At 33.0% G+C, this 27107-nt stretch overlaps 5 protein-coding genes across 9 annotated transcripts; 3 read left to right on the top strand and 2 right to left on the bottom strand.

Annotated features, from left to right (window-relative positions):
* The first annotated feature begins 99 nt into the window (after positions 1-99).
* Positions 100-2652, top strand: LOC105422528 (serine/threonine-protein kinase Nek5). Of its 2 annotated transcripts, XM_011631925.2 has the most exons (7): positions 100-265; positions 430-543; positions 627-717; positions 788-955; positions 1190-1350; positions 1538-1685; positions 1858-2652. In XM_011631925.2, the coding sequence occupies exons 2-7, from the start codon at positions 482-484 to the stop codon at positions 2137-2139; spliced, it is 912 nt and encodes a 303-aa protein (XP_011630227.2). In that variant the 5' UTR covers positions 100-265; positions 430-481; the 3' UTR covers positions 2140-2652. The 2 variants fall into 2 exon arrangements, with proteins under 2 accessions (XP_011630227.2, XP_088935373.1); XM_089079247.1 differs by having other exon boundaries at positions 100-717.
* Positions 2653-2804: 152 nt separating this feature from the next.
* Positions 2805-8644, top strand: LOC105422529 (MAM and LDL-receptor class A domain-containing protein 1). Of its 2 annotated transcripts, none has more exons than XM_089079217.1 (10): positions 2805-3292; positions 3727-4169; positions 4456-4653; positions 4927-5284; positions 5576-5752; positions 5833-6259; positions 6503-6844; positions 7163-7384; positions 7502-7881; positions 8130-8644. In XM_089079217.1, the coding sequence occupies exons 2-10, from the start codon at positions 3763-3765 to the stop codon at positions 8313-8315; spliced, it is 2697 nt and encodes an 898-aa protein (XP_088935343.1). In that variant the 5' UTR covers positions 2805-3292; positions 3727-3762; the 3' UTR covers positions 8316-8644. The 2 variants fall into 2 exon arrangements, with proteins under 2 accessions (XP_088935343.1, XP_088935342.1); XM_089079216.1 differs by having other exon boundaries at positions 7163-7881; positions 8130-8295; positions 8402-8644.
* Positions 8645-8738: 94 nt separating this feature from the next.
* LOC105422530 (nuclear receptor 2C2-associated protein) lies at positions 8739-10522 on the bottom strand. The gene is made up of 3 exons (XM_011631929.3): positions 9418-10522; positions 9188-9278; positions 8739-9103 (listed from the first exon to the last, which is right to left on the bottom strand). Exons 1-3 carry the CDS (start codon positions 9435-9437, stop codon positions 8798-8800), a joined length of 417 nt encoding a protein of 138 aa, XP_011630231.2. The 5' UTR covers positions 9438-10522; the 3' UTR covers positions 8739-8797.
* Positions 10523-10669: 147 nt separating this feature from the next.
* LOC105422531 (transcription elongation factor Spt6) lies at positions 10670-21080 on the top strand. 2 transcript variants are annotated; one of them, XM_011631930.3, is made up of 12 exons: positions 10670-10871; positions 11019-11100; positions 13143-13339; positions 13435-13551; positions 13770-13787; positions 13866-14029; positions 14161-14413; positions 14768-17796; positions 17960-18476; positions 18572-18812; positions 19036-19480; positions 19591-21080. In XM_011631930.3, the coding sequence occupies exons 1-12, from the start codon at positions 10833-10835 to the stop codon at positions 19796-19798; spliced, it is 5310 nt and encodes a 1769-aa protein (XP_011630232.2). In that variant the 5' UTR covers positions 10670-10832; the 3' UTR covers positions 19799-21080. The 2 variants fall into 2 exon arrangements, with proteins under 2 accessions (XP_011630232.2, XP_011630233.2); XM_011631931.3 differs by lacking the exon at positions 13770-13787.
* LOC105422532 (uncharacterized) lies at positions 20292-26369 on the bottom strand. Of its 2 annotated transcripts, none has more exons than XM_089079215.1 (12): positions 26058-26369; positions 25286-25923; positions 25102-25214; positions 23058-25029; positions 22834-22964; positions 22668-22757; positions 22484-22594; positions 22254-22366; positions 22035-22148; positions 21793-21960; positions 21564-21700; positions 20292-21497 (listed from the first exon to the last, which is right to left on the bottom strand). In XM_089079215.1, the coding sequence occupies exons 1-11, from the start codon at positions 26079-26081 to the stop codon at positions 21578-21580; spliced, it is 3597 nt and encodes a 1198-aa protein (XP_088935341.1). In that variant the 5' UTR covers positions 26082-26369; the 3' UTR covers positions 20292-21497; positions 21564-21577. The 2 variants fall into 2 exon arrangements, with proteins under 2 accessions (XP_088935341.1, XP_011630234.2); XM_011631932.2 differs by having other exon boundaries at positions 21582-21700; positions 26058-26368.
* Between the last annotated feature and the right edge of the window lie 738 nt (positions 26370-27107).

Here is a 27107-nt window from a genome sequence, read left to right as displayed (position 1 = left end):
ATGTTATAAATAATATAAATCTAAAAGGATCTATTCTCGGTATTTAATTTTTATTTTAATTAAATACCAAATTATATTAAAAATATTTATATTTCTCGAATGTTTTCGAAATTGGAATAAATATTTCTCAACAAATATTCGATCAAATTTTTCCAGGATATAATTTAATAATATAATATGGAGAAAAATTAAGAACAACTTAATACTTATTTGAGTTTCTCAAAATTCCTTAAAGATAAATATTAAAGATAATTCTTTGTATTACGTAAGTAACGCAAATTAATATTATTTAAATTAGAAAAGTGATACATATATACATATTTTTCGAAAATATTTCTGTTTATATAGTCTTATACCATAACACATTGGATACTTCTTCAATAAACAAAGCTACATATCATAGTCATAACATTTCCACGTGTGTCTTAGATGAAATTCAATTTTGCTTTAAACCTTCGGAATCCTGTTCACAAAAACGAAAATGGATACGCACATAATAGATGACTATACATTTGAAAGCATACTCGGAAAAGGAACATTTGGGTATATCATTTTAAATAAATGCAACTATATATATGTGTGTACATGAGATCCAATTTATCTTCAGCAATAATGTATTTTTTTAGAACTGTGTACTTAGTGAGAAGAAAGAAAGATTCAAAGCTTTTTGTTATAAAAGCACAAGATTTAGATGCAACAAATTATTCGCCTTCTGAGGTATATAATTGCATAATATTGAACTCTTTTTAAATAATATATAAAATATGATAAATGTTTCATAATTCAGAGGACATTAGGAGAAATACGATGTCTAAAAAGATTGAGACATCCGAACATAGTGTTTTATTATGGAGCATGGGAAGAAAATAATCATAGCTATATTCTTATGGAATATGCAACTCGATGTACTCTTAAGGATTTATTAGAAAAACGAAAGATGCCACTCAAGGAAGAGGTAATTTTCTAGTCTATATTTTAAAATTTGATAAAATTGCTTGAATACTGAGGACTTAAAAAAATATTTTTTTACGAATTTTATGAAATTCAACAAGTGTAATCTTGCGTTATATTGGAATTATAGAGAAAATTATATATTTTGAAATAAAATAAAATAAATTGATACGCGGGTTGAATTCGCAAAAATAAATCATCGATTGTATAAAAAAATATAAAAAATATTTTTTATTAGGATGCGCTGTATTTGTTTTCACAAATTACTTTGGGAGTACATCACATTCATTCATATAAAATTCTTCACCGAGATTTAAAGCCGGAAAATATTATGTTAACTGGCAGCCGCGGAGATATTGTCAAGATTGGTGACTTTGGTCTCTCAAAAAGTATCCAAGAGTATGTATTGAGTTAATTTTAATTTTAACAAATATTTGAATCGTAACATAATGAATTGTTGTTTTAAAATTATCAACAAGCACGATTGAAATGAATAAAAATTATATGTTCAGATTAATTATTTTTTTGTAGGTCAACATAATCTTTCTGTCACATACAAATTTTATTATTTCTTTTTATTTCGTAGAGATTCGATAACTTGCCATGCGGGTTCTTATTATTATATGGCTCCCGAAGTATTTAGTCTTCAACCATATGAACTTAAGTGTGATATATGGAGCATGGGTGTTATATTATATGAAATGGTTACGAAGAGATTTCCATTTCCAGCCATGGTAAATTAAATTAATTTAATTTAACACGAGATATAATTAAATTATAAAATAACATGTAATGTTGCGCACAGAAAATTTTTGTGTTTATGGAAAGCGACATAATTTTTTTTAAAGAAACAAAAAATTTGTATTAACCTTCACGAAATAAACATCCTTCTAATTACTATTTTAGAGTTTAGCGGAAATTACGAAATTAGTACACAATAGCCCACCGCAACCTTTACCGCAACAGACATCAGCACCCATTGTAAATTTGATATCGAAAATGTTGAGGAAACAGAGTCTGTATCGTCCCAGCACTGATCAGCTTGTATTCTGCCCTTTTCTTGTCCCATATATCATTCGTGTATACCTAAATCTCGGACGTAGCGTTAATCTCGCTGAACGAGATCATGAAAATTTTGGACTGCACACTTTTTTAAAATTTCTGAATCCACTAAAATTTTTGGAATGACATTTTAATGAACATTTAAAAAAAAAGGGAATAATAGATTACATAGAAATTTTTATAAAATAAAATTACATATCAAATCAATTTAACTCTGAATTAGATCTTCGTACAAGATTATATTTATATTTTGCATAATTTAAATATTTTACTTTTTATCTTATATATGAAATAATTTTTTCTACAGCATTATTTAATTTTTTTATCAAGTTTATTATACTATTGTCAATATTAATTTTTCATATCGTTTTCACTCATATCTCTAAAAACTAATTTTTAAGTCATATAGAACTGTGATAAAGATTTTATTGAATTAGATAACATTGCGTAATTTTTATTTATTAACTCGTTAAGTATTTATTAATTTGATAATTATTTTTATTAGTAAAACGGTGATTGAATTAATAAGGATAACATATTTTACAATATATAATATATGTGTGGTAAACTCTTCATTGTATTAATGTTTTGTAATAATTAATCGTCAAAAGAAAATTAAATTACGAATGATGAATATCATGTATTTAAATATTTGAAAACCTGTCGTTTGCGATACGCGGAACCGATTTACCGCCAGTGGAAACGGTCAGATTTTAATCTTATTGCGGCATTCTGCCTGGATGGAATTTCATTGTTTGATGAACTGCTATCAGGTTCCCCCGAACGCGCAAAATACCTAACAACCGGAAGCTAAGGCCGGAATTGTGTGTACCGCTTCGTTCTATGTTCGTGTCACGATTCTGAAAAACTACAGTTCGCATCTCGTTAGTATAGATACTACTCTATCAGACTTGTCGGATTGTCATCCAAACACGTCTCGGTGATATCGGATAGTGCGAGAGAATCGAAAGAACCATTTTGAAGAAATAGAAAAGTGTTTAGTGCAAAAAAAAGTGAAAATCCGTATAGGTAAAGTCTATTTTTAAATATGATTTGTAATTTAAAAAGATATTTAAATTTTCGTATTTAGTAGTTCAGTTTTTGTTATTAGTGTTTGATATTGATATGTTAATACGTTATCATCTTTTATATAAAAGCATTTTTATCTTAGGGAAATAGAATATTTCATCAGACGAACTCCATGTCAAAATCAGCGTTAATATATTTCAAGAATCCTAATGATCGAATAGTGGACGACACATGACACGTGCGTCGAATTGTAAGTCATGTACAAGATAAGTGAATAAAAAGAAGAATTTATTCTAAGAATTAAAACCTAATTTACGATATCAAAGTGTGATTTTAAAACATTCAACTTCTTTTTTCTGTTCCCATTCGTTTTATAGTTGAAATACTTTAATATAAATAAATGACAAATAAGAAAAATTGAAAATGTAATAATTAATAATTTTAAAACTTTTAAGACTTCAAATTTTTCAACTAGGACACACCCTTTTTTATAGTTTAATTTCTTTTTTTACTATCAATAACATTAATCAATTAAATTATCTTTAAATTATCTTTAAATTGAAGAAAGTCTTTAATCTCTATTTTACTGGAATAAAGGATTATTTTATCAAGAAAATGAGAGCTTTGTAATTTTATAAGCTAAATCCTTGGTGAGTTTAAGTTTAATGCATTCATTCTTTGCAGGCAAAATAGATTCAAGAAGCGTAAATATATCCGGACATGTGGTGGATCTTGCTACTGAGTTGTTGGTTGTATCCTTCGTCGTGGAGCATGACTTGGTTCCCTCCGGTTACCTTGAATGTTATGCGCGGAGAGCAAATAGATCTCGTGGATATTACTAATTCTACTTATGCACCCATTTGGATGAAAAATACCGCGAACAACGGGATCAGGATTGAAGGTCCAGAATCTGTCGATATGATTGATTCGGCACAATCCCCCATCAATTCCGTCGATCGCGACCGCGAACCGCTGGACGAAGTAGAGCGCATCGAACCCAGGCAGTGGCCAGGTAGGCCGGATATCCTACCAACTCGCAGCACCGCACCTTTCACCACGGAAAGGTCTTTACCGCCCAGGTCTCCACAACCCACAACGTTAGCGCAAAGAAATCCTTCTAGCCAAAGGTTTTTTCTTTTTACAGCTTTATAAAGTTTCAGCAACAGCAGAGACGTTTATATTAAAAATATCCGCTGGCAATTGAGTAATAAACGACAAATACTTACGAATAAGCTTAAGAATACATACATAATAAAATTAATACTTATTCAATTTTTTCTCAATTTTTTAAATATTTTTTTTAAATAAGTTAAAGACAATTTATTAAGGTAAATTTAATCAAAATTTTATAGTAGTATAGTATAAAATTATTATGTCATGAAGTCGATTTATTAGCTATTTTACGTTTTTAAGATTTCCTACGATTACTGTACCACCTCCAACGGTTACTGTTGACGAACTCTTCTGTGACTTCGGGCCATCACCATCTATGCCGCTTTGCGAATGGCAAAATGGTAATGGTGCATTGGATTGGACTGCAGGTACTGGAATGGGCACCAACTGGGTGGGTGGACCATCGGCTGACGCCACAAGTGGCACTATGGAGGGAGGGTAAAAAGTTGATGGATATTTATCAGTTGAGAAGTGCAATAAAAATTATATCTTTTCCGATATTGAATTAGAATTTTCGATCTTTTATCAAACACAATTCCATTAGATTATGGTGTTAGAAATGAAAAATTATGCGACTTTTTCTTTTGTGCTACAAATATGTTATATATTTTTTTGCATATTTTGTGTTTTTACAAAGATGTGAATTTTGTATTTATATATTCCTCGTTTAATATCCCACTAAATAATTTTGAACATGAATTAATGCGTTAGATACGCCTTTGTGGAGACATCGCAGATACCTTTGAAAGATGTGAAGTATAAGAGTTCCGGAGGTCTTTTGCATAGTCCACAATTGGGCAGTACTGGAGTCGCCGGTACCTGTTTTATGTTCAAATACATTATGGACGGTCTCAGTATCGCAGGACTACGAGTATTACTTCACGTCGGAACGGATGAGTACTCATTTAAAAAGGAATCCGAAGAACTGCCTGTAGAAAATACCACAGTAATTCCGCCTTGCGAACCGGTGGAAATCATGGAAGAGCGTGTATTATGGCATGCGCAGTATTACACCCTCGGAGTATGGCAACAGGCCCAAATACTTTATACTTATCCTGAATTACATTCGGTACATTATAATGTTCTCCAACTATTTTTGTAGTTTTGTAGTTTGTCCAAATAGTGACCTAGCATTCATAGCACGATTGTTCGACGAGCAAATTAATATTACAGAAGTATTTAAATTTGTTTATAAATATATTATTACATTTATTCGTATGCTTGTCACAATTATTCTGTTGTATTAATATTAGAATGCGTTAAACTTTTTGTTCTCTTCTAAAATATTCTTATTTAGGTTTATAATTGCAATTTTATACATATTACAAATATCTAATAGTCAATATCTCTTGTCAATTAGCTAGTTATTGAAGGTGTGCCAGTAGATTCTACAGATCCATCGCGTCTATATCGTGGATACATCGCTATCGACGATATAGATTTGCAACCTGGTACATCATGTGTTGGATTCTGTAACTTCGCCAGTAGCTTTTGCGATTGGAACAATGATGCGGAAGATGATTTTGACTGGACCATAGTAAGTACGCTGGTTTTGTGACTTTACTGTATTCCGCAATAATGTATAATAAATATTTTGAAAAAAAGCATTCTTTTTAGAGTCGCGGTAGCGGAAATCCCACGACTGGTCCAACGATGGACAGTTCTAGCGATCGTGTCACAGCCGGTGGTTACGCTTTCATCGATTCCAGCTTTCCACGACGACCCGGCGACACGGCAAAACTCATAAGTTCGAGTTTTCCGGCAACTATGCCAGACGCACCAACGTGTATGCGCTTCTGGTTTCACATGTTTGGATCCGGAATCGGCTATTTGAAGTTGTTCTTACGTCATTTTCGCAGTCCAGACAGTCAACCGCGGGAAATTTGGGGTTTATCCGGAAACGCTGGCAATGCCTGGTTCATGTCGCAAGTTACGATCAGCTCCCTTGACGATTTTCAACTACTTTTTGAAGCATCAGTAGGAAATACTGGCATGGGAGACATTGCAATCGATGATCTCTCGTACGGACCAGGTGCTTGCCCTGGTAAATCTCTGAACATTGTTTGAAATTTACATTATTAAATTTTAATTTTTCTAAAATGTAAAACCGTTTCTTATTATATTGAGAATTAAAAAGTGTTTCTCTAAGTTGAAACTGCAGGAGAGGAGAGGTTTTATTCTAAACACTCTTAAAAAGAGATTGCTTTTATTACACCGACAATAAAAATAAATTTAGATGATAAATTTAAATGATTCAGATTTTTTAATATCTATATTGGTTCGAAAGTTTCGCCTCAAGTGGCTGCTCCGATACCACGGGATTGTACCTTTGAGATAGATGAATGTGAGTGGATCAATTCACGAGATCCAGACCGCGTTGAATGGGAGAGAATGTCTACTCAGGTGTTGGGCCCGAGAAATCAGAGGAAACCATACAGTAATGGACACACGATTAACCGACGCAACGAATATTTTTTGGGGCTGGCACGTCTTCGCGGTAATTCACGAACATCCGGGGGTACTGCTCAACTGGTTAGTCGACAGATGAAGGGTTCCGAAGAATCTCTCTGTATTACATTTTGGTATTTTATGTTCGAACCTTTCATCGATTCCACAGGACCCAGCTTAGGTAGATATTTTTCTCAAAAAAATAATTTGATAAAATTGTTTGGCAGATCGAATTACAGAAATTATAAAATTATTGAAATATAGATATTATAGAAATCAAAGACTGATTTTATTGTAATTTAATTTGTTTTATTTTCTTATTTAAAGATGAAAGATTTAATTGTAACATTCTTTAAAAATGTCTGTTTGATCCAGTAATATTTTCTGTACAAGACAAAAAATAGATAATTTAAGAAACTTAAGACGTCTTAAGATTCCTTTCAAAACAAATACTGCAAAGATACAATTTATCGAAAAAGCAATGCTTTTAATTTTATAGGCGTGTTACGATTGTATGTGCAAGCAGATGGTGATACTTCAACAGAAAGCAAACCCATATGGCAATTATACAATGATCAAGGTCCTACGTGGAACTATGCTCAAACTAACATCAATCAAAATACGGATTTCAATATCGTGTTTGAAGGCACTTGGGGCCCGAACAGAGCGAGTGGCAGCATAGGAATTGATGATATCGCTTTTTATACTGGGAATTGCAGTGGTGATTTCCCCTTTTTTTTCCTTGAAGAAGAGTGTTTTTTTTTCATGATTAGTATTATTCTCTTATATGTTATCTTACTTTATGTCTACAATAAATTTATTATATATCTATATATAGTGAAGCCACCGAGTGCAGTTGTTCGTGCAGAGGACTGTAGCTTCGAGAAGGATTTATGCGGATGGGAAAATATAACTATTTCCGATGACCGTGCTGTAACGTGGCAGCGTGCGTTTCAAACTCATCGACCGGCTCAGTTGTTGGATAGAACTTTCGGTGCGACTGGCGATTTTGTGTTCTTCGACATCTTTACGAACAATAAGGAATCCACAAAAGTTCAACTGCAATCTCCTCTTATTAATGCTTCGCCTGACGAAGAATTTGTATGCTTCACCTTTTGGTTCGCTGCCTTTGGCGTAGAAGAGTCCACTGCTTTGCAAGTGATCAAAATGCCTGCCGAGGAAACCGAGGAAGAGAACGAAGACGAACAGGAGCAACCGGTACATATGTAAAACTGAGTATAATTTATAATATTCAAAATGTACTATTGTATAATATTTAAAAGGTATTATTGTATAACATCCAAAATGTATTATTGTATATTATTCATTTAAGCTTTCTGATAAAACAAAATTTTTTTTGTTTTCATTTTACTTTACATTTTCATTAACAGATGCATGAATTAAGTATTTTTTTATAAAACAGAATAAAGTTTATTTTTATTAAAAATTTTATTTTATTTATGCAGTTATGGTCACTAACAGCCAAAGGAATCAATAATCCGCGACCAATATGGATGGCGGCTCAAGTAACAATCGAAGCGCGAACTCCATATCGACTTATTCTTGAAGGAAGTGCTAGTAACGGAGGCTTTGCTGTTGACGATATAAAGTTTCAGCCTCTATCTTGCACAAGTAAGACTAACAAAACATAAACAGTAAATATAATTATAATTTCTACAGTAAATATAAGCAAATGGTATTAAAAATATTAAAAATATTTATATATTTCTTTTCTCAGTTCGGCCAGCCAATGCTCAACCAATTCAAAGTGAAACATGAGAGAAACACTAATAGTAATAGCAAAATATATTTTTAATGTTAATCATTTTTCCTCTAGCATTTATTTATATGTAATATTGTATCTAGTTGTAATAAGCAGAACACAAATCATTCTTATTACAATAAATCATGTATATCACGATTTATCTTTATATAATCCAAAAAAATTTTTATATAATGAATAAAATGAATTGCTTGTTAACAGCTTTTAATCATTTTTTATCATTTGAAAATTAAATATGAACAAATTGTAACAGAAATTAAATATTATTTATAATATCATTCACAAAATCTCATTTTTCTACAAAAATTATATTTTCATGGACTTTTCTTGTATAAAATTATATTTAAAGTATCAATCAGGACATTCTTTTTCTTTACTGTACAACAAGAAATTATATATAATAATCCTGCCAAAGAAATCTGTGCTTTCATTAAATACAAATTTAAAAATCTTGGCTGTAACATGATTTTTTAAGAGAAAGTACTGTAACCCATTTTTGTCTTTTGGATAAAAAGATTCAACAATTGTTAATTCTTTTCTGTCATTGCCAGCTTCTATGTGACAATTTTTTCCTACAAATCCACCTTGGAATTCTATTTTAAAGCTGGATAGAGTATGTTCTTTTTCATAGATAATAACAACCCATTGTGGAGTTCCCTGTCATATATATTATAATATTAAATTATTAATTATATGTGTAAATATATAGAATTGAGTCATAAAAAATACTTGATTTCTCACCACATCAGAACTCCAACATGTTTCTTCGTAATTGTCAAACATATTCATCTTTCCATAAGATTTAACATTCTTTTCTCGTACAGAACTCACCCTAAATAAAGAAATTAAATTATTAGTATTAAATTATTATACATCTTTCCTCTGATATAAGATTTACTTAAAAAATTCTGCTACAGTGATAGATTTCTTTCGCAACCACTATTTTGTTTTATTATTAGCGTTAAACTAACCGACACTCGAAGGTAGACATATCTTGATATTTTTATCTTCTTTGTATGAAAACGATTATATATAACATGTATATATAAAAGATAAAATCCTTCGTTGAAATTTATTTCATTTATAGCAAAATCTGAAGAACACTTCGTAATCTTTCTTTTACGAATTAATCTTTTTTCCTGAAAATAAACTTTCAATCATCTAGTCACAACTCCACATAGTATATCTCTCTTTTTCTTCAGTCTCCTTATAAAAAAAAACGATGTTTTTGATTTGTCTTGACTTTCCTCTCTCACTGTTAGAATAATATTCCATTTATCGTACGTTTCATTATTAAAAAAAAACTGATTTCCAATAGTTGCAAAATAAGCATTCTATTAGACGCGATCATTTGTTGCATCAAATAAATCATAGAGTGAGAGAGAGAACGGAAGACAAAGCGCGCACTTCATTCTGCGCATATATCATAGAATAAAAACAAAATGTAAGAAGAGAAAATCTCTGGAATAAATGTCTGCCAGAAAACGAAATATAGGCTACGGTTCGCTATTCAGCGCTACAAAAGCTTCGAAGCGTTTGACCAATCAAAACAAAGAATTCTATAAATTGACCAAAAAATGCTCGAAATATTTGTAGCACCAGGGGGTCATGTAACTTTACGTGAAATTTTTCACTTTTCATTTTTCACTTTTTACTTTTCATTTTTCACATCTTGACATTTCACGTGAAACTTTTCGTATAACGTATAGCGATTATGTATGTAGCTTGGATGGAAAGTGAAATCATGAAACATAGTTTCATAGGTTTTATAGCTAATGAAAATTATTTTATTGGTACAGTATTATATACATCTTTTAATAACCAATTATATATGTATTAAGTACACTTAATCCTAACGCAACCCTAATTTTCTCTAATTCCGAAGCATATTTATTAATTCCCCAGATTTCCGCCTTTCCGTCACCAAGGTACATGGCGAAAAATTTCACATTTTCATGTTTGAGAGAGTTACATGATCCCGCAAAATTGTACATGATCGTAAGTTCACGTGAAACTTTTCACTTTTCACATTTCCGCTCTAGGGGAAAAGTTTTATAATTGACTCCCAAGTGGACTGCACCCATAATCGTCGATTGGCACTCCAAATAATTACTAACCAATCGACCAGCGTACGACCTCCTCGCAAGGTGGCGATGTACGTGGCGCCACCTTGCGAGGATATACGAGGACAAAGTCGTCCCTCTGTCTGTGGTTCTACATTTCATTTTCAGGGTATTATTCCGCAAAAGAATACGGAAGAAGAGAGGTGCGAGGGATCTCGTCGCGCAATTCATCGAACCTTCGCCGTGAGTGAACGTGAAATTCTTCGGATCAAAACGACACGAACGTTATCTTGGACGTAGGTGGGTCGTTATAATTCTGAAGTATGGCAGAATATCTCGATTCTGAGGCAGACGTGAGCGAGGTAAGTGATTTTCGTAATATTTCGTTCGTTCGCTATCCTGTATGCGAAGCTCTCGAGCGATTTGTAACGGTGCATAGATGTCGAGTTTATTGTCTTTATTTTGTCGACTTTATTATCTTACGCTGTTTTGTGCGATATTTAACGCAGGGTGAAGAGGAGCTTGACCAAAATGAAAAAAAGAAATTGAGAAAGCTGAAGGCAGTGGAGGAAAGTGACGACGAGGAGGAAGGTAAGGAACGTCATGGCGCGTCTCTTTCAAACCTTGCATTCACAATACTGAAAATTGGTCCGAGATCTTAAACAATCTGAGAATTGGTCAATTTGAATAATTCAACCAAGTGACCAATGCGATAAATCAATTTTCTTTCTGTTTAACTGTCTATGACAAAGTCTAGCATCGTGGACACAAAGTTTAAGAAATATATACTTCTTTTTATATATAATACACTAATTTATTGATATTGTGATTGCGTTTTTGTATTTGATATAAAATTATTTTGTAGTATAATTTTTTTCATGATTTCCATATATTACTTTTTCATGTATAAAACTAATTTTTTATTTTTTAGCATTTTACTTTAATGATAATGATTCTATAGTGTTCTAGTATGTTCCATTTCTAGTATGTTCCATTTCTAATATGTTCCATTTTTACACATATTTATTTCTATGTGTTTATGTTTCACATTTTCATGTTCCATGTTTTCATATTCCATGTTTTCATGTTTCATGTTTTCATGTTCCATGTTTTCATGTTCTATGTTTTCATGTTCTATGAATTCATTCCATGAATTCATTTTTCGCTTCTCTCCATATTATTTTCCTTCTTTCTTTAACTTATTACTTTATTAATAAATTTGTTCTTTATTGTTGCATCATATTATTGCTGGACTATATTAAAACTTTGTTTCTTCTTTTCGTCAAATGTTAAATATACATCGATTTTATTTTAAACAATATGCATTAGCCATAAAGAATAGTCAACAAGAATATTTAAGAAATTTATCAAAGCATATTTAAATCAAGCATTCTGTCTATTGCATAAAGCTGGAAGTTAGTGTTAGGTTTAAAGTTAGTAATATATGGAAAAATCTAAACAGTAAATTGATCAATCATAGTCAAGAGTGTTAAAATAATCCTACACATTTGAGAAATCTCGACTTGATTGATTGAATCATTTATTGCTAAAGTGTTATTACCTATGTATCATTTAAGCCAGAATAAAAATTATTTTGTCTAGTCTTGCTTTCTTACTTTATTTTTAATTCTATCAGAAATTAAAAATCTAGGAATTTAAAAATTCTCTGTAATTTAAACTATATATAATCTTCTTACTGTTAAAATAGAAGAAAAAACTTTTCACATAATATAAAATATTTAAGAAGATATTGAAAAATGTTAATTTAGTTCAGTAAAATAAAATACACAAGATATGTACAGAAATTAAATAAATAGAAGATATATCATGCAGATGTATTTATATATAAAATATGATAGATAAATGTTACCAGATTGGTATAATTGTATAAAGCAAAATGTTATAAATTTCAATGTTATATTGAATTAATGTTTATTTTTACCATGATTTAGAAGAAGTTCAATAAACAATTCTATTATATATATTTTTTTACTTTTCTGTGTAATTATTAATGTTCGGTCACTTATGTATATATAATAAATTATTTAAATAAAACGACATGTGAATATAAATAAAATATATCATAAACTTTTATCAATAATATACAAGATGTCTCGGAATTCTGAGAAAAATAAAACAAACAAATGCTTTTCTGGCCCAGGCTTGCTCTACTTTTGGTTCTATTACTTATATAATAAAAAATTTATCCGAAGAGGTTTCTTATCAATAAAAAAGATCTTGATTTTATATACAAAGATATCTAAAAATAAATCGGATAAAAGAAATTATTTGAAAGAACTTAAAATTAATAACAGAGAAGAATTAAGGAGCTTAATTTGAAATATCTAATTTTATTATTTATTTCCTTTATCTTCTTTTACTTATCTTTTCAATCGTTCATGTTGATGCAGCAATGCATAAATAAATGCATAAATGCAGCAATGCATAAATAAATGCTTTTATAGACATGTTTTTTTTATATGTATATTTAATTAATTTTAAAATTGCTTATAATAGTAATCTAATTTATATTAATTTTCAAACTTTTATATTTTTGTGACTATGTACTTATGTACATGTACTCATGTACATGTCTATATATATGATATATAGCATTTACACATATTTTATAGATGATGAGGATCAGTTGCGCGAGGAATTGAAAGACTTGATAGATGATAATCCAATAGAGGAAAGCGAGGGTGAAGATAGTGATGGCTCTGATCATCATAAAAAGCGTAAAAAGAGTGACGATGAGGATTTTGATGATCGCCTGGAAGATGAAGATTATGATTTGATCGAAGAAAATTTAGGCGTCAAACTTGAGAGAGTAAGCATAATTTTACCGAATTATTTTTTAAAATAACAAAAAAGTTTATAAATAATGTTATATAAATGTTAATTATATTTTACTTCGTGACACAGAAACGTTTCAAACGTCTCCGAAGAATCCAAGATGAGGAATCAGAGGAAGAACAAGAAAAGGAAGCAGATGATGAAAGGGATGCCATTGCCAATGAATTATTTGAAGGTTCCGGAGATGTAAGATTATATAAATATATCACATAGAACACAATGCCTTTATTTTGGCAAAGTATTTAAAAATTCACAGACCGCATTAATATTTGTTTATGCAATCTGCACTTGTTATTTTTTTGTTGGATTTTAATTCTATATAAAGGCATTTAAGAAAACGCGTGTTTATAAATGTATACATGTATGTCACGTTTGCATTCAATGAACATGCGTACTTATATTAGGAAAGAGATATTATCACGGTATGTAACGTTTATATGTAACATTCGTGTATCTTTGATTATTTATACAAAAATGTAACGTCTTTATTTATTTTTTAGGAGGATGAAAGACGAAGCGAACGAAGTCATAGACCCGACATGGAAAACTTTGAGGAAGGTAGTGATGAAGGAGAATATACTGATGCGGATGATTTCATAGTCGATGATGATGGTAGACCCATTGCGGAGAAAAGAAAGAAGAAGAAGCCAATATTTACTGACGCGTATGTTGTAATATTTTAATATCCCTTAATATATTTATATTAATAGATTTAGTTACTCGATATAAAATAAATTTATTTTTATTTAGATGAGATTTTAATTTATTTTGAAAAAATATATTTTTCTTATTTAGAGCTTTGCAAGAAGCACAAGATATCTTCGGCGTTGACTTTGATTATGAAGAATTCGGCAAATATGGCGAGGAAGATTATGAAGAAGAAGAAGAAGAGGAGGAGGAGGATGAATATTTGGATGAAGATGCCGATACTGAGAGGCCACGACGACCGAAGAAACAGCTGAAGAAAAAGACCACGAGAAAGAGTATCTTCGAGATTTATGAGCCCAGTGAATTAAAACGCGGCCATTTTACTGATATGGATAATGAGGTATGACATCTAATAACATGTAGTAATGCTAAACAAATTATTTTGCGACAATTTATAAATCTAATATTTTTTATGTTAAATTCGGATATGTTTTTGTTTTTCTTCATTGTGTGTATATTTTTTGAAAATACTTAGATAAACAATTTTATATCTGTATCTCTATATTTCTATTAAGATGCATAGCATAAAAATTGATAATTAAATTTGTGTTATAATATCGAAATTTTTATCATTTTTCGACAGAAGAAATATACATAAAAATACGTTAAAATGTTATAATGCAGCAAAAATTGCATTTATTAAGAATTGGTTATTTCCGAATCATTATTTATAAGATATGATATTAAATTGCAGATACGTAACACAGATATACCGGAAAGAATGCAACTTCGATCTGTACCGGTCACACCAGTTGCAGAAGGTTCTGATGAATTAGATCTCGAGGCAGAATGGATTTATAAACAAGCATTTTGCAAACCCACAGTCTCCATTCAAGATGCTCATTTGAATGCTGAGGCTAAAGAACGGGCACGAAAAGGACCACAGACTATCGGCAAGATCAAAAAAGCCTTAGATTTCATGCGCAATCAACATTTTGAAGTCCCTTTTATATCCTTCTACAGAAAAGAATACGTGCTGCCCGAGTTGAACATTAACGATCTGTGGAAGGTCTACAAGTTCGACGCAAAATGGTGTCAACTGTGTCAGCGAAAGGAGAATTTGCTCAAGCTATTTGAGAAGATGCGTAATTTTCAATTAGATGAAATCATGAAAAACCCAGACGCGCCGTTGCCAGACAATGTGCGAGTGATCAAAGATGACGATATTGAGCGGCTGAAGAACGTTCAGACAAGTGAAGAGCTTAATGATATTTATAATCATTTCATGCTATATTATAGCCATGAAATTCCAGCTATGCAGGAAGACGTTCGTCAAAAGGAGAGAAAGGCACGGCGCGAAGAAAGGATTCAACGACGCAAACAACAAATCGCCGAAGCAGAGGAAAATGGAGAGGATCCTCCGGAAGAAGAGGAGATACCAGAAGAAGAAGAAGTCGACGAAACACTGAAGCAAGCCGTCAGAAGTGGCCCATACTCAATCTGTCGGAAAGCTGGTCTGGACGGTTTGGCGAAGAAATTTGGCCTAACGCCCGAGCATTATGCCGAGAATCTGCGTGACAATTACCAACGTCACGAGGTGGATCAAGAGCCAACCGAGCCGACGACAATTGCAACGGAGTATTGCAGTTCGCGATTCAAGACCGCAGAAGAAGTGTTGAAAGCTGCTCAATTAATGGTGGCGATTCAACTGGCGCGCGAACCGCTCGTACGCAAATGTGTGCGCGAGATGTATATGGAACGTGCCAAGATATCTATAAAACCAACGAAGAAAGGCATCAAAGAAATTGACGAGAATCATCCGATCTACACAATGAAATATTTGAAAGACAAACCCGTGCGCGATCTTGTAGGCGTTCAATTCTTGAATTTGATGATCGCCGAGGATGACAAATTGATTACGATTACTCTCAGTGATAGCATCGAAGGTAACACCAGCAGCAACTATGTCGATGAGATGAAGCAGCTTTATTGCCGTGACGAGTTTAGCAAGCTCGTGCAAGATTGGAATGCTTTGCGCGTAGGCAGTGTCGAGATTGCACTCAACCGAATGGTGATACCACATTTGAAGAAAGAGTTGCGTACGAATCTGATCGCCGAGGCGAAGGAATGCGTGATGCGCGCGTGTTGTCGCAAGATGTATAATTGGATCAAGGTTGCGCCATATAGCTGTGAGTTTCCCGACGAGGAGGATGAAGAATGGGATACTAGTAAAGGTCTGCGCGTCATGGGCTTAGCCTACGTGCCTGATTACTCACAAGCAGCCTTCACTTGCCTGATCGCAGCCGACGGTGAATGTACGGATTATCTGCGCTTGCCGCATCTAATGAAGCGCAAAAACAGTTATCGTGAGGACGAAAAGACAATGAAGGAGGCAGATCTGCTAGCGCTGAAAAATTTCATAGCCACGAAGAAACCGCATGTAGTCGTAATAGCAGGTGAGTCTCGAGAGGCGATGATGATCGCCGCTGACATTAAAGAGTGCATCACTCATCTGACAGAGGAGGAGCAGTTTCCTAATATTCAAGTGGAAATCTGCGACAATGAACTCGCCAAGATTTATTCCAATAGTAACAAAGGCATCTCGGAGTTCCGAGACTATCCGGAACTACTGCGTCAGGCTATTTCGCTGGCGAGAAGGATGCAGGATCCGCTGGTGGAGTTCTCACAATTGTGCACAGCTGACGAAGAGATTCTTTGTCTCAAATATCACAATTTACAGGATCAGTTACCCAAGGAAGAACTGCTGGAGAATCTGTATCTGGAATTCGTCAATCGCGTAAATGAAGTTGGCGTAGATATCAATAAGACAGTCCAACAGGCATACTGCGGTAATCTTGTTCAATTTGTTTGTGGTCTTGGCCCGCGAAAAGGTCAAGCTTTGATCAAGATGTTGAAACAGACAAATCAACGGTTGGAAAATAGAACACAGCTGGTTACCGCGTGTCATATGGGACCGAAGGTATTCATCAATTGCGCTGGCTTCATTAAAATCGACACCAATAGCTTAGGCGACAGTACCGAGGCATATGTAGAAGTGCTCGACGGTTCGCGCGTGCATCCTGAGACTTATGAATGGGCCAGGAAGATGGCGGTTGACGCTCTGGAATATGATGACGAGGACGCCAATCCCGCTGGTGCTTTGGAGGAGATACTCGAGTCGCCGGAGCGTCTTAAGGACTTGGATCTCGATGCTTTCGCGGAAGAACTCGAACGGCAGGGTTTCGGCAACAAATGTGTTACTTTATACGATATTAGGGCTGAACTGAACAGCCGATATAAGGATCTGCGCGTACCATATCAATCACCAAGTGCGGAGAAGCTATTTGACGTTCTGACGAAAGAAACACCCGAGACCTTCTACGTCGGGAAGTTAGTGCTAGCCACAGTGGTTGGCATTAGTCATCGGAAACCACAGGGCGAACAACTTGATCAGGCGAATCCGGTGCGAAACGAAGAGAGCGGTCTGTGGCAGTGTCCGTTCTGTCTAAAAAACGATTTTCCCGAGTTGTCAGAAGTATGGAATCACTTTGATGCCGGTGCTTGTCCGGGCAAAGCAACTGGCGTGAGATTACGATTGGACAATGGTATTTCTGGTTATATACATATTAAAAATCTATCAGACCGGCATGTTGCAAATCCCTGCGAGAGAGTCGGTATGGGACAGATCATTCATTGCCGAATTATAAAAATTGAGGTGGATCGATTCAGCGTCGAATGTACCAGTAAGAGCAGCGACCTGGCTGATAAAAATCATGAATGGAGGTAAGTGAATTACAAAATAATGAAGCAACTTCTACAGATCTATCTTTAAAATTACATAGACAAGATAGAAACTAATAATAATAGAAAAAAAAATTTTTTTCAGTCTAAAATAACAATTTTTTATAATAATGTGTTGTAAATTATTATAAATTGTAATTTACAGGCCGCAACGGGATCCGTTTTACGATACTGAGGCCGAGCAGAGAGACATAAAGGTAGAAGAAGATGCAAAGAAGGCGAAGCAACGACAAATCTATGTGAAACGCGTGATTGTTCATCCGTCTTTTCACAATATCAGTTTTTCCGAAACGGTAAAATTAATGCAGACGATGAAACAAGGCGAAGCAATAGTGAGACCGAGCAGCAAAGGTGCTGACCACTTGACAGTCACATGGAAAGTTACCGATGACATTCTGCAACACATTGATGTTCGTGAGGAGGGTAAGGAGAATGCTTTCTCATTGGGACAGAGCTTATGGATCGGAAATGAGGAGTTTGAAGACTTAGATGAGATCATTGCTCGACACGTAAATCCTATGGCTGCTTACGCCTCTGAATTACTGGACTTTAAATACTATAAACCCACTGTGGAAGGAATCAAAGACAAAGCAGAAGAGATATTGAAGGAACAGAAAAAGGAGAATCCTGGTGGAATTCCTTATATTATATCGGCAGCTAAGGTAAACAAATGCAGCTAATGTTTAATGTTAATTTTTAACTGGCAAATTTTTATGAAAATCTTGATTTTAATTTAAAAATAATTTTTTTTATACAGAACTTTCCTGGGAAGTTCCTACTCTCGTATTTACCGCGCACTCGCTGTCGTCACGAGTACGTCACAGTGACATCTGAAGGTTTCCGATTTCGAGGGCAGATGTTCGGTAGGGTGAGCGATTTTCTGCGTTGGTTTAAAGAACATTTCAGGGATCCCGTTCCTGGACAATCCACTCCTAGTACGCCACGTGGTGCGATGACTTCTAGGACGCCTTATACCACCACGCCGGGAACGGTCAGCGGTAAGTCTACTCAGATTATTATTATTAGGAAACATTGTCGATTATTCGAATTATCATACCTGTAGTAACTTGAAATCTTAATACAAAACAAAATAAAAACAAATTAAAAAAAAAATCACAAAGTAAAATCTTCATATTGTTATTCATATTATTAATTTTTCGCGCGCTGTAAATTATCTATGTTAAATTTTGTTAATTATCATTTCAATTGAAATTATTTCAGGAATGAACCAAGAAGCGATACAGCGAGTTGCGCAAAATCTTCCGCATCACATGCTACACTCGCTGTCGCAAGTAGCGAATCAAACACCGCATCACTACCCACCGCACACCCCCGGAGCGGCTAGTGCTACCGGCTATGGGGGAGTGCACACATATCCTAATACCCCGTACACTCCATCTGGTCAAACTCCATTTATGACTCCGTACCAGACTCCCCATCACACGCCGCATCATGGCCAGCCCACTCCTAGATACGGTCAACAAACTCCTAGCCATCATCAAGGGCCCTTCGTGCATCCACCACCGCCCTCGATGACACCCAGCCATCATAGGTCTGCTCAATCGCACAGACCTACACCACCTTTGTCTACTCCCTCCGGTGATCCGACGGATTGGAAGAAAGCCGCTGAAGCATGGGCACGTTTAAAAAGCGGCCCTCGAGTCTCGTAAGTATAATAATAAATACATTATGTTAAAGTCGCATTTTTTAAATTAAACGTCTTGATTAAAATGTTAATGTTTTTTATTTAATTATTATCAATGACTATGTTTTCAGTGGATCGACGCCCAGGTACGAGGAATCCAGGAAAACTCCACGTACCTATGACGAATCAGCTGGCAGAACGACACCCTCCGGAAGGAGCAGACCTTCCTCTACGCGTACTCCGTCGTACAAGTCCCCGCGAGGCACTCCACATACGAATTCTAGTCCACGGAGTATGTCTCTCAGTGGGGATGGTACTCCCTTATACGACGAAAGCTAACGGGATTGTGCATAGTCGATTGTATTTATTAGTTACATCATATCATGCTACGTATGAATAGCAAATGCATGTCATCACGACAAGCATAGGAAAACGTTATCGATTACTCGCGTTGAATCGATCGTTGATTGTTGCCGACATGCAACACGTATAGTAAATTCTTCCATTTCCTTGCACGCGAGGTTTTGTTTGCGATCACGAAATTATCAATTGGCTACTATAAGCTACGGCGTTGTAGCATAATTATTTATTTTATAACTGCGCGACTTTTTCCTATAATGTACATAATAAAGTCTATGGAAACTAAAGGCCTGATGAATGCGCTCGACAATTTTGATTTACTTTCCCGTACATTGATGGCATCAATGAAAAGTAATTTGTAATTATAAAACATTTATTAGAATTATTTGTATAATAATTTTCGAAAATTTTTATCAGTTACAATAGAAATAATATATTAAGTATTATTAAAATCGTGATATTTTTTTAGGAGTTCATTAATAAAATAGCATTGAAAAACAATTATGTAACTGAATAATTGCTCAAAAATAAAATATTTTACAACATTTTTCATTGGTGCCGTTACGCTTATAAGTACGCATGGAGAACTGTTTGACTTAATTATTATATCAACAGCGATACAGTCACAAACTTAGACACAAGCTCACAACTCATACAATTCTTAAACTCTTGCGTTGTTTTATAGGCTTCTATATATAAATACCTGGACTGTTATCTTTGAAAAATGAAAGTAAGCTAAATGGTTTCAAAAGAAATCATGATGTCTGTTTCTAATAAGTCCAAAATTATTACCAATGTTATTTGTGTCAAAATTACTTTACAGAATATAATATGTATGGATTCACAAAATCGCTAAAAAACTTGCTGCAGACTGATTCATAATTAATAGTACGTTAGCGATCTAGGTATTCTATAGAAATCTACAAATTATATGCATTCGAATAATCAACATAGGAAATGTCTGCAAAATATCTAAATCATTTATAGTACTATCGCATTTGCTTGAAATCATTAAATAGCTTGCATCTGTTTAATATTTTATTTTCAAGTAATTTCCTTATATAAAAACGAAAACAAAAATAATTATTTTTTGTATCTATATCGACTGTTCGCAATTTTTATTTAAATACGCACCAATGAATTATGTATGTTTCTTATATCACTTGAGAACAAATGATATTTCATACATACAATTTATACAATTGTTAAATGACAACATTAAACACGAAAGCAATATATTTAAAGCCTTGTATTTCTATAATCCTCTTTGTTTCTTTTATTCTTCCTCCGTTTTAAAAATATACATCCTGTATTTCTACCCAGAGAATCTTATATTTAATATTATTACTATATATTATATTACATTTATATTATTTTATTAAAAAATAATGGCACTCGTATTGTATCAACATAAATGAACAAAAATTTAGATCTTATGATTTACACATACAAAATTTAAGAAAAGAGATATATAAGATAAAAATATTTTCTTAAAATAAAGAATTTTGCATATTTGTTATCAATATCACACAAAATAATTATTTATATCGAGATTACTGCTCAAGATTATGCAGATAATTCTTCATTTTCTGATAGGGCATCCTTTGTTTGCGGAATATCTTTATAATAAAGATATGTCACGTCATATCTTTTTTTTGGTGCATACGCTCCATAATTTCTAAATAAATAAATTACAATATAAACCGTGCAATTTTACATTTTTGTTCAAGTAAAAAATACAAATTGTAAGTGTAGAAATTACTTGGACATGTTCCTAGATGAAGATCTTGTTTCTACCTTTTGTCGCTTTCTCAACGTCATGGTATATTGTGGAGATGTTTCTGAATTTGCGTTTTTGTTTTCTCGAAAATTGCGCATACGCTGCGAAAAAAAGATAGAATAAAATGTTTTCTCCCTCAAAAATATAACAATATAACAAGAAACATTATTTCGATTGATTGAATCATCATTACTTTTTGTGGTGACATCTTTTGCTCCTCTTCACTGGAATCAGTAGATAGAAACGTCAACTTTTGTGCTATTCGTCGTTTGCTACTGATAGATTTTCGAGATTTCCTTAAGTTATCTAATCGTACACTATCCGTAGTTTTGATTTTAGGCGACTTTTCTGAAGCTCGAATCTTTCTCAATAACAATCATTTAAATTAAAAGAATGCAATTTTTACTTAATGGAAATATAATTATATGAACTTACCGAATTTTTATTTGTATCAGAAATTTTATTTAATTCAGGTTGCAGAACTTTCTTATTTGCATTTTGCTTCGTTGATATATTTTTGCGATTTACTTTCTTTTTTTCTTCAGTATCCTATATTTAATAAAGAAATTTAATAATCAAATAAATATTATGACAAATATTACATAAAATAATATTTTTATTACTAAATATTTCTATAATTATAATAATTTATACCTCAATATTCTTTTGAATTTCTTTCGAATTATCAGTCAGTGAAAGTAACGATGATTCCTGCGAATTGCCTGGACTATAAATTGGATTGTTATCTTTCAAAGTTATACGTTCACCTATACAAGAAATAATAATAAAATAGTTCCAGATTATTCTCTAGATTCATTTATTACAAAAAATTCAAATAACTATTCCTTTTGCTCTAAATTTTAATCAGTAACCTATTTATTTACCTCTCCAATAACATAATGGAGGTAAGATCCGACGACCTCTCGAACTAATAGGTGCATTCAGTGAGTCCATTGTTGTATCATGAACTTTTTTTTTAACTTCTTGAACATTTTCTAAAAAATAGAAAATTTTTGTTAAATATAGAATATATAATTATTAAAAATAAATAATATTTAAAAGAATCACCATGTTGCAACGATTTCCAAGTCAGACAGAATTTCTCAATATTGGCAGGACATCCGTAACGACATTGTTTTACAAGTTCTCTAGGGATAGCTAAACACAACGAAACGATATTATTAGTTAATAAATATTTATCATGTAACATATAATTAATAAACTGATATTTTACAATGCTTGTTATCATTCAAAGGTCCAAGGAGTTCATAAAATTCGTGATTCACCGTTTCGATCATAGTCCCTGAAAGTCGCCTCAGCACAATATCCGTTGTAAATTTTCTATTCATAATATGACCAACTTCGCTGCAAGTAAAAAGAGAGAAGTAGAATTTAATATCAAATTATTAATCCTGAATATTCTTTAATCCTTAATTATAATATTGAAAAAAAACTAACTTGAGCAATTTTCCTTGAAAAGTTAAACCTAATTCAGACGCTGATTTCCTGTAATACACTATTTTTGGCATCCATGACATCAATATTTTGATGTTCTTCTCATCTCCAAGTTTACTGTCTTCAGGCTGTGTCGTCATTAGATTTGGCGAGATATTAATAGGTTTTATATTATTCCATTCATTTTTGTTTTTCATTATCGGACATACTTCTTTTTTATCATTGGTTGCCTTATAAGAATGAAAATCATTAATCACAGATTTTGTTTTCAACATGGATTTCTTATCAGCTTCCTCCGATGACCGAATATTCGTATCCTGCTTATCCTCGTTCTCCATGTCGGAACTACGTGATTGTCCGGTCTTCAGCTTTGCATTACTTATTGTTAAGTGTAAATTTACTGGTACTGAACTGATTATAGTAGGTTTTGATTTTTTCGTAGCAGTCTCATTTTTCGATTGTTCAACAAATTTTTCGTCATTTAATTTTGGAGAGGCGCACGGCTTCTCGAGAAAGACGTTATTATTCTCGTTATTTATCATAATATCTTGGTCCACATTGGATCCTGCCACATGCGATCCTGCCGCATTTTTGCATGATTTTCGCGAATTCGTGCTTATAGTTACAATATCGATATCAGAATTCGTGGTGTAATCGACATCCGTAATGAATTGTGAACGTGTATTCTGAATCCTATAAGGAATCTTCTGTTCTTTTGTGAAAGTATTTCGGTTGACTCTTTGCCCTTTCAAAGCATCGAGTGACTCATTTTGCGCAGACTTTACAAACTTGCTTTTTTCGTATTCATCAAAATTATTCCTCTGTATCTTTTGATGACTCAAAAAGATAATTTCTTGTGGTTCTTGAACATTCGTTATTTTGCCATGCTCTCTGTTCTTCACTGTTTCCACTTCATCCTCCGTAATACTGATGCAAGATTCATCTGGAAGTAAATTTTTCTTGGCGTCGATTGAACTCACTGTAGGCTCTTGAGAAACTGAATAAGTTGTCTTCTTCTTTATTTTACGTTTATATATATTTCTAGATGTAGCGTCTCTGGTTTTTAAAATTCGTCCGATCGATATTTTTGGTATGCCTGCATAAGTCTCACTCTCTGATTTATCTGAATCTTTGTCATGTCCCGATTCGATATTCACTGGATTCGATAAGTAGACTGCGTTAGAATCATTTTTTATGCTTCCGTATCCCAGATCGGTGGAATGTCCGTAACTTTTCATTTCGATTTTGTTTTTAAATCTATTAATGCTCGTGCAATTGTTATCGTGTGCTAAACTCGATTGCGGAATCGTTTTCAACTTGGACATTTCGCAATTAACCAACGAATTATTATTGCTTTCCGATCCCGTTCCATATGATTCTACATACTCCAAACAATTAAACATTTCGATAATTTTGTCGATATACTTTGGAGGACAATTGCGGTCTGCCAAATTCTTGATAATAATGTTCAATTTATTCTCTTGAAAAATATCTTTTAATTCAATTACTTTTTTAGACGCGAAAGATCGACTTGTATTTAATTCGACATTTTGTTCAATATCTTCGTTGCACAGTGATTTTACATTTTTCGTTTGTACAACAGGAATATCTTTTTCAGAATTAAAAATTAAAGACTTTACAAGTGATGCGCTTTTCTTATAATTTGTAGAATTCTGAGTAAAATAATTATGACATTTCTCCTTTCCAGAAGTTGTGTTGCTCAGATCTTCAACCTTAATATATTCATTTGATTTATGAGATTCCACAGAAGGAACAGTTTCGTTAATTCTCGCGCGTGCACATGTGAAATCTGTCAGTTCACTTTTTAAGTCGTCATCACTGTCAGTAATTGGAGTAGGCCAACGAAATGTTACTGGACATCCCTGGCTAAAGTACATTCTCCATATTTGATAGACATTCTCCCAATCATCAGGAAAGCCATTATAAAATTTTCCACGAATATAATCTGGTAATGCTGTAATTCAAGGAATAAGTTATCAATACAGATAAAATTTTACTAAATCAAATTTAGTTTATAAATGATTACCATTTCTCTCATCGACAATATTTCCTTGAAGACTGTATTTGTGCTTGTATTTAGATTCAACACATGTCGCGGAATATCTTCTAATAACTGGTTTGCTACGTGCAATCCTTCCACTGGTTTGCATATAAGAATAAATATTATTTAAAAGAATGCCAATCAATGCAGCATTGTATTCTATACTTACCATTCCAATGTCCCTTTAATTATCAACTCGTATCGGTCATTTAACATAACTTTCCATTTTGAAAAAACTCTGATGTTATTTATAACAGGAGTTGTTGATGCTACCAAAACATTTTGATGTTCTTGATTAGTATGTGTATTATTAGTAGATATCCAACTGGGAGTGCTTGTCAAAGACAATGTATTTTCTATGGAAGATTTTATAGATTTATTGAAAGTTGATGGTGCCTTTTCATAATTCGACATAATTCTGTCCTGCGAATCTTTTAAAGTCCGATAAACCATAGTTCCTGCTGGTGGTGGCATAATAAGACGATCCATATGGTTTTCCTGCTGAGTACGATATTGTTTGACACTAGATGTAGTCATTACATCCTGCGCGATATTATGACTTTTCTTTAAAAGCAAGTTTCTTAGATTGTTGCTGGAAGCTAGGACTTCACTCTTGATCACAGAAGTTTGCGATGATGGAGTCATACAGCTGGAATCTAAAGTATCTACATTAATACTTGAAATGCTGGGCCAAGTTGTCACCGGCAAAGCTTTGCTCTTCTGCATGCCCTTTTTCAACAGAGCCAGCTTCAAGGAACGTTCCAATTTTTTGAAACGCTCGTCTGTCTCAAGATTTCCGAATGTGATCTACGACAAAGATTCAACATATAGTTCAACAGTTTGCAGCTTGTATAAATAGAAGTTGCAACAATCTGACAGAACAATGATTGACAGAACAAAGATACTTCCTAAGCTCTCATGTCATGAGCATGTATACGTACCTCAGCTTGGCCATCAGAAAACATTGGATCTTTACAGGTTATATTTTTTGTTTACGATGCAGCTTCGCAGGTAGAAATTTCACTTCGACAATTAAAGATACGAAAATCAACGTGTTAATGCAACAATACGAGCGTTTTTTATTCGTGAACTTTAGACAGTTTCGCTTATTTCTCTTTGAATATTTACGACGCCACTAACCGATAGACGATTATTTCCGAAGAGTTCCGAATTGTTACGAATTTTCAAATTTAAATGAACGTGACCGTTGCCTTTCTTTAAGAGGGAAACAGTTAAAAATTAAAAAAAAAATAAAGAAAAATTAAACTGAGATTAAAATTAATAATTGATACAAAGATATTAATAAGACAGATATTAATTGAATTTCTTGTATTTACTTTTCTCTTTTTTCTTCAAACATGGAGAGATAAAGAAGAAAGATAAATCGTAAATGTTCATTTATCAATTAATTTTAGTCCTGGTGTAATTTATTTTTGATTTTTTAATTTTTAGAATTAAAAATGATAAAAAATAATGTAAATCGAACATAAAATTAATTTACAAGTAGAAATAAACATAAGTCGCTTTTTTTATTGAATATAACCTATGAAGAATGTAACATACTTATAGAATGTAATTACAATTAATCAGCAAAAAAAAAACAGAATATTATGATAAAATATGACAACTATCAATTTTTAATTGGCTCTAACAGATTTTATTTTTCGAAAACAGATTTATTTTTGTAACAGAAATTGATCTCTGCCTTTTTTTACAAATTTTAGAATGTAAGCGAGAAATTTCGAGCATGTATTTTCGATAGAGACTCATAGCATTTTTGATTGGCTGACTCGACTCAATTTTACCTCTCTTTATTTCATACTTTTCTATCCTTTTTCTCTTTGTCTCTTTTTTCTTCATGCTCCACTCAACTTAGGCTGCGTTCCAATATTCACTGCCATAAAATATATAGTTCATGTCACGTATATTATAGATTTTCAGTGCTGGCAGTAAATATTGGAACGCAGCCTCAAAATCAATAACAAATTGAA

This window comes from Pogonomyrmex barbatus, unplaced genomic scaffold, assembly GCF_055798465.1.
Source record: "Pogonomyrmex barbatus isolate J1 unplaced genomic scaffold, ASM5579846v1 scaffold3, whole genome shotgun sequence".
Classification (NCBI taxonomy): domain Eukaryota; kingdom Metazoa; phylum Arthropoda; class Insecta; order Hymenoptera; family Formicidae; genus Pogonomyrmex; species Pogonomyrmex barbatus.
Note: the sequence above shows the minus strand (reverse complement) of the source record. Positions and strands in the feature narration are given on the sequence as shown.

Bases quoted from the DNA above. Each gene is read 5' to 3' on its own strand.
- LOC105422532 (XM_011631932.2), bottom strand. From the start codon at position 26,081: ATGTTTTCTGATGGCCAAGCTGAG. The intron at 25,030-25,101 runs GTAATCATTTAT...CTTGAATTACAG, and splicing joins TATTGTCGATGAGAGAAATG to CATTACCAGATTATATTCGT. The intron at 22,595-22,667 runs GTGATTCTTTTA...TCTATTTTTTAG, and splicing joins TTGGAAATCGTTGCAACATG to AAAATGTTCAAGAAGTTAAA.
- LOC105422529 (XM_089079216.1), top strand. From the start codon at position 3,763: ATGTGGTGGATCTTGCTACTGAGTTGTTGGTTGTATCCTTCGTCGTGG. The intron at 5,753-5,832 runs GTAAGTACGCTG...CATTCTTTTTAG, and splicing joins ATGATTTTGACTGGACCATA to AGTCGCGGTAGCGGAAATCC. The intron at 8,296-8,401 runs GTAAGACTAACA...TTCTTTTCTCAG, and splicing joins TCAGCCTCTATCTTGCACAA to TTCGGCCAGCCAATGCTCAA.
- LOC105422531 (XM_011631930.3), top strand. From the start codon at position 10,833: ATGGCAGAATATCTCGATTCTGAGGCAGACGTGAGCGAG. The intron at 14,414-14,767 runs GTATGACATCTA...ATTAAATTGCAG, and splicing joins TTACTGATATGGATAATGAG to ATACGTAACACAGATATACC. The intron at 19,481-19,590 runs GTAAGTATAATA...CTATGTTTTCAG, and splicing joins AAAAGCGGCCCTCGAGTCTC to TGGATCGACGCCCAGGTACG.
- LOC105422528 (XM_089079247.1), top strand. From the start codon at position 562: ATGCAACTATATATATGTGTGTACATGAGATCCAATTTATCTTCAGCA. The intron at 1,351-1,537 runs GTATGTATTGAG...TTTATTTCGTAG, and splicing joins CTCTCAAAAAGTATCCAAGA to AGATTCGATAACTTGCCATG. The intron at 1,686-1,857 runs GTAAATTAAATT...TTACTATTTTAG, and splicing joins GATTTCCATTTCCAGCCATG to AGTTTAGCGGAAATTACGAA.
- LOC105422530 (XM_011631929.3), bottom strand. From the start codon at position 9,437: ATGTCTACCTTCGAGTGTCG. The intron at 9,279-9,417 runs GTTAGTTTAACG...TTCTTTATTTAG, and splicing joins ATGTCTACCTTCGAGTGTCG to GGTGAGTTCTGTACGAGAAA. The intron at 9,104-9,187 runs GTGAGAAATCAA...TATATATGACAG, and splicing joins CATGTTGGAGTTCTGATGTG to GGAACTCCACAATGGGTTGT.